This window comes from Myxocyprinus asiaticus, chromosome 29 (assembly GCF_019703515.2).
Source record: "Myxocyprinus asiaticus isolate MX2 ecotype Aquarium Trade chromosome 29, UBuf_Myxa_2, whole genome shotgun sequence".
Classification (NCBI taxonomy): Eukaryota; Metazoa; Chordata; class Actinopteri; order Cypriniformes; family Catostomidae; genus Myxocyprinus; species Myxocyprinus asiaticus.
In genome coordinates this window covers 15,724,038-15,730,398 of record NC_059372.1, presented here as the reverse complement: position 1 = coordinate 15,730,398, position 6,361 = coordinate 15,724,038, and the positions used below count along the sequence as shown (strand labels likewise).

Below are 6,361 nucleotides of genomic sequence, written 5' to 3'. Positions count from 1 at the left end.
GTGGCCTCCATAATTCTTAAATGGAAGAAGCTTGGAACAACCAGGACTTCCTAGAGCTGGCCGCTTGGCCAAACTGAGCAATCGGGGGAAAAGGGCCTTGGTAAGAGAGGTGACATAGAATCCGATGTTCACTCTGGTTGAGCTCCAGAGATCATGTGTGGAGATGGGAGAAACTTGCAGAAGCTCCAGAGTGGCCAGACGGAAGCCTCTCCTCAGTGCAAGACACATGAAAGCCCACTTGGAATTTGCAAAAAAGCACCTAAATGACTTTCAGACTGTGAGAAACAAGATTATTTGGTCTGATGAAATGAAGATTGAACTGTTTGGCCTGGAGGAAACCAGGCACCGCTCATCACCTGCGCAATACCATCCCAACGGTGAAGCATTGTGGTGGTAGCATCATGCTGTGGGGGTGTTTTTTCAGCGGCAGGGATTGGGGGACTGGTCAAGGTTAAAGGAAAGCTGAATGCAGCAAAATAGAGATATCCTTAATGAAAACCTGGTCATGAGTGCTCAGGATCTCAGACTGGGCCGAAGGTTCACCTTCCAACAGGACAATGACCCTAAGCACACAGCCAAGACAATGCAAGAGTGACTTAGGGACAACTCTGTGAATGCCAGAGCCCGGATTTGAACCCAATCGAACATCTCTGGAGAGACCTAAAAATGGCTATCCACCGACGGTCCGTATCCAACCTGACAGAGACTGAGAGGATCTGCAGGGAGGAATGGCAGAAAATCCCCAAATCCAGGTGTGAAAAGCTTGTCGCATCATACCCAAAAAGACTTGAAGCTGTAATCGCTGCCAAAGGTGATTCAACTAAGTACTGAGTTAAGGGTCTTAAAGGAATAGTTCACCCAAAAATGAAAATTTGCTGATAATTTACTCACCCTCAGGCCATCCAAGATGTATCTGAGTTTCTTTCTTCATCAAAACAGAATTGAAGACTTTTAGGATTTCATTTCAGGCCTCCTCCTTTAAACAATGCAAGTGAATGTACTCCATTTTTTGATTGTCCATAATGCATCAAAATAATCCACACGATTCTAGTCGACAAATAAAGTTCTTCTGAATGCAAACGATTGATTATTTTTAGAAACAAAACAATACTTATATACGTTTTAACTACAAATGTTCGCTTCCATTCATCTCTGTGACCTGTGCTCATGAGAGGGATGATGTAAGCTCGTTGGTAAGATTACGCCAGAGCCATGAGTCACGCGTCACATAGAGGAGTCAGGAAGCGCGTCATTGTTTACAAGAGAACTTGTGCCGTTCACAAACCAAAACAGTCCAAAACAATTTAAAAACTATATATATATATATATATATATATATATAAATCCAAATAATAATAATTAAAAAAACTATGTAAAAAATAACGTGTGACCTTACCAACGAGCTTACGTCATCCCTCTCATGAGAACAGGTCACAGAGATGAACAGAAGCGAACATTTGTAGTTAAAACGTATATAAGTATTGTATTGTTTCTAAAAATAATCAATCGTTTGCATTCAGAAGAACTTTATTTGTCGACTGGAGTCGTGTGGATTATTTTGATTCATTTTGGACAATCAAAAAATGGAGTACATTCACTTGCATTGTTTAAAGGAGGAGGCCTGAAATGAAATCCTAAAAGTCTTCAATTCTGTTTTGATGAAGAAAGAAACTCAGATACATCTTGGATGGCCTGAGGGTGAGTAAATTATCAGCAAATTTTCATTTTTCGGTGAACTATTCCTTTAATACTTATGTCAATGTGATATTTCAGTTTTTTCTTTTTAATAAATTTGCAAAGTTATCAAAAATCTGCTTTTTGCTTCTCCTTTATGGGGTATGAAGTGTAGATTGATGTAAAAAAAAAAATAATAATTATAATTGAGAGCATTTTAGCATAAGGCTGCAACATAACAAAATGTGAAAAAAATGAAGGGGTCTGAAAACTTTCTGAATGCACTGTTTATGGAAACTTGCGATGCAATTAAAATATATGAATTTCACTGCATTAGATAAAAGAAGTGATAACTTTACATTCTTAGGCATTCTTAAGCACCTTTCAACCAGTTAGACTTTTAGTGGATGCAAGTCATAACCACAGTTCATCACATTATCTATGGACATGTTCAAGATTGACAATCAGAAAGTATCTAAATTTGTTTTACAGTATATCTAATCAGAGTTCCCACACCTTTTGACCAATTAATTTCCATTACTTTTCCATGAGTTTTGTGTGATTTTTTTTTATTTTTATACTATTCTAGTTGTTTGTAAATACTTGGTATTTATTTATTTTTTTATAATTTTATAAAGATTACTCACAAAGAGTAATTTCTAAACTAAGAAATATTTTATAGCATAAGTAGAGCATAACTACAAAATGTAAAAACTCATAGAAATTTCCATGAGGTTTTACAATTTTATTAATTTCTTTTAATTTAAATTTGACTTTTAATAAAAATTCCCTGATACAGAGTTTTCAAGTTGTTTGTCATTCCTGTAAGCTTTTTTTTAAAGGGTTTTTATTTATTTATTTTTTTTTTTATAATTGTGGTTCAGACTGATTCTCTAATGAATGAATCACTTTGTGAACCCTGCTGATACTTCCAGGTTTCCATGACTATTTTTTTTATTTTTTATGTTTTTGTGGTATTTTACTTGAAAAGTGTGCTTGTGCTGTTTCTCCACTAAGGTTGATATTTTGCTACCTATGTAGTGACATACAAATATTTTTAAGTGTCTTAAGTGTCCAAAAACTTTGTTGGGCCACTGTATTTGTATGCAGTGATTGTGGATATTCTCTTAGTGGGATCACAGTGCATTCTGAGAGACAAATACATTAAAAATAATGTACTGTCTGCATACTGAGGCGCAGAGTGCCATTATATCATCAATAATAATAATAATCATGAATAATTACACACCTCAAAAACTGCATGAACTCAACTCACAAACAAACACACATGAACACACACACACACACACACACTGGTCATGTAGAGATATACTGCTCACTAATCTCTATCCCAGCAACAGATCAATGACACATGTTTATACTGAATAAATCGATCCAGTAAAGCATCAAAAACACACACATATACACATAATGGGGAGTACAAATGAACCATGATGTATTGAAAGTATGAAAAGGCACAAGGTATTGCTAATTATATAAAAACATGCAAATTACCACTGCTACTGATCTTTTTTGACTTGTAGAGAAAGACATTAAAAGACAAAACTGAAGAAAAAAAATCATGTGGTCCTTCTCTGCACTTGCTCCACTATAGCTTAAAAGCCACCAACACTCTGAATGTTAAAAATAGATTTTTTTTTTTTTAAAGAAGTGTCTGATTTGTTGCCATTAGCAACAACTGTGTAAAAACAATGCATAAAATTAACAGTTAAAGAGAGACAACACAGAGTAAAACTTGCTATTTTCCACACATAAGTGCGTTCGTGAGAGATGAAATCAGATATTTGGATTTTTATAAGACTAAGTAGGCAGGTACCTTTCTTCACTGGCTTTCAAATAGTGCATATGAAATCAATATTAAACTGCATTTGTGATTTTTCTGGGGAAGAAATGTTTAAGATGGGGGCTTTCATAAGGGGCAGTGACTTTTCATGAGACTGCCTTGTTAAATCACCAAAAAAAGTATATTAAAAAAGTGAGAATCAATTTAGAGAGTCAGAATCAAAGATTCATGTGATCGTGACAGTTTGATAGCAGCAGGAATGGTTCCCCTCCCCAGTGTAGTGGGGATAAGGGGTTTTGTCACAGAGGACATGCAAAGTTGGCATCGTTACCAGCCAATGAGGTTGGCTTTGGCCTTTTCAGTGAGCTTGCGGACTCTACCCTTGCTCGACGTGCCAAAAGTGATCGAGGCATCTTCAAACAAAAGTTGTCTTTGCTCTTCCTCAGAGTCTTCCTCATTATAAAAGGCTGTCCTTCGGCCCTGGTTGCGCGTTCTCATTTGCCCTTTAGAGGTCCCGTCCTCGCTCATATACGTTTCTGGCTCCTCCCTCAGGGTGGGGCCTGGATCAGGGGGCGTGGTCTCTTCAATGCCACGTCGACTGCTCCTTCTTAGAGTTTTGGGGCTTGAAAGAGCTGGAGTATGTGCGGTTTGATCTGTTGTCCTGATCTGTCGTGGTCTACCTCGTCTTGGATGTTCTGGAGTCAAGACAGAATCTGAAAGGCTACTGTCCTGGGCTGTAGAAGAAGCCCCGCCCTCATCACTAGTAGACAGAACAAGCTCCTCCTCATGGGTGGAGTTTCTTTGTAGGGCCTCCAGCTCTTTCTTGCTTTTCCTCCCTCTCTTTCTGCTAGAGGGCTGGGGTGAGGGGGTTGGCTCTACTATGGGCGTCCTTATTTGTACGTCTAATCTGGGTCTACCCCGCCCTCTTCTTCCTACTCCCACAGTCGCTTGACTTGTATGGCCATTCAGATGCACACTGTTCTGAGGAGAAGAGTGGTTAACTGGACCTGAGAGAGAAAGACAAAAATATATAACATATTCTATATTTACTGAAGGAAATATGAGTGGTTCTTGGCTGTGCAAAAACTCGTCACCATGATGCTTAGGTGTTCTGGGAGACTGCCAAGTTATTGCTATGCAGTTGCTAAGATGTTCTGTAGGCCTGTCGCCATTATTAAATAATCGTCTGATCGTGGTTATTTGAGATAATTGTGCACTTCAAATTCCAATCACATTTTAATGCCCAAATAAGAGAATTTTAAGCGAATATATAAATGGCATGTTTGTGTATAATTCAGTTGAACTCCGAAAGTCACTGATCCGCGCCACGAAGTCGCACCGCGGATGTCAACCGGGGGTGCATTTCCCAAAAGCATCGTTAGCCAACTATGGTCACAAGTTCCATTGTTACCTACATAGTTCAACGATTTGGTGTTTCCCGAAACCGTAGTTCCAACGAACATATGCAAACAGCATTGCAAAGTTGTGTGGTTGGAACTACCGCTTTTGTTCTTGTAGTTAGAAGCAAAGTTCTTTGTTTGCTGTGTGGACATCATTTGCAATCGCTGAGGATTCTATATCTTTTATTCCATATATATCTTTCATTCTGTCAAGACTTTGAGCACTTTTACATGCATTTAAGAAAACGATTTATTCCAGGGTTTGCAGAAAGCGGCATTCTAAAACGTCACATAAATGCGAGTGCAGCCTTTTAAGGGATTAAAGGCTGTTTTTTTTTTCGTTTTTTTTAATTAACATTTTTATTGATGAAACATATAACAAACATTACTCCTCCCCAATCACCAAAACCACCCTAACCCCCAACGAACACCCCTGTGGTCACAAATAGATACACACACACAAAAAAAAGAAAAAAACAAACATAATAATCATATATAATTAAAACTAAACATCTCTCTCCCCAGCCCCTCCCCGAGAGTCCCCCAAAAACACCAAGTAATTGCCCCACTTTCTATCAAACAAATCTCGAACCCCCAGCCTTTTGCTTGACATCCCTTCAAAAGCAGCCACCCTCCCCATCTCCGCACACCACACCGGAAATGATGGCGCTCCGTCCGACTTCCATCCCCTTAAAATAATTAAGACTGCCAACCATAATGCTGGTCAGAACCCAATTTTTTGATGTGCCTAGATATGGCCTGGATCCCTCTTTCAGTGCAAGTCTATGTTTTTTTTTATTTTTTATTATCCACCAGCTGAAAATCAGTGCATGATCTGGGATATAATTCATGTTCCAAGTTAAAGGAATGTTCCAGGTTCAGTACAAGTTAAGCTCAATCGAAAGCATTTGTGGTATAATGTTGATTACCACAAAAATTTATTTAGGCTCGTTCCTCCTTTTCTTTAAAAAAAGCAAAAATCGAGGTTACAGTGAGGCACTTACAATGGAAGTGAATGGGGGGCAATTTTTTAATCTTAAAATACTCACTGTTTCAAAAGTACTGCCACAAGACAAAAAGGACATGTGTGTAAACATGATTTTAGTGTGATAAAATCACTTATAAACCTTTTCTGTTTAAAGTAATAGCCAATTTTACAACTTTGCTACCATGACAATGTAGTCAACAAACACTAAAACCCTAAAATGACTTTAAAAATGACAATTAAAACATCTTTACAGCTCAAATATTACACAAGAAGAATTAATGCAAGTGCTTTTATAAAATTATTAGCTTCACTTTATTAGTTTAAACCATCCAAAAATTGGCCACGTTCACTTTTATTGTCCCCATTCACTTCCTTTGTAAGGACCTCACTGTAACCTTGATTTTTGCTTTTTTTTTTTTTTTTTTTTGCGATTAACATTTTTTATTGATTCAACCATTAAATATAAATAGCAGAACACGCATATACAGAATCAAT

General features: G+C 37.7%; 1 protein-coding gene across 2 annotated transcripts in view; it reads right to left on the bottom strand.

The window, feature by feature from the left end:
- Positions 1 to 3,113: 3,113 nt before the first annotated feature.
- The window catches only part of LOC127420559 (PH-interacting protein-like), a 59,698-nt gene continuing 56,450 nt past the window's right edge, over positions 3,114 to 6,361 (bottom strand). For both annotated transcript variants that reach the window (XM_051662932.1, XM_051662933.1), the window contains exon 39: positions 3,114 to 4,485. In XM_051662932.1, coding sequence (XP_051518892.1) covers positions 3,806 to 4,485 — 680 coding nt within the window. In that variant the 3' untranslated portion in view covers positions 3,114 to 3,805. The remainder of the gene's footprint in view (positions 4,486 to 6,361) is intronic.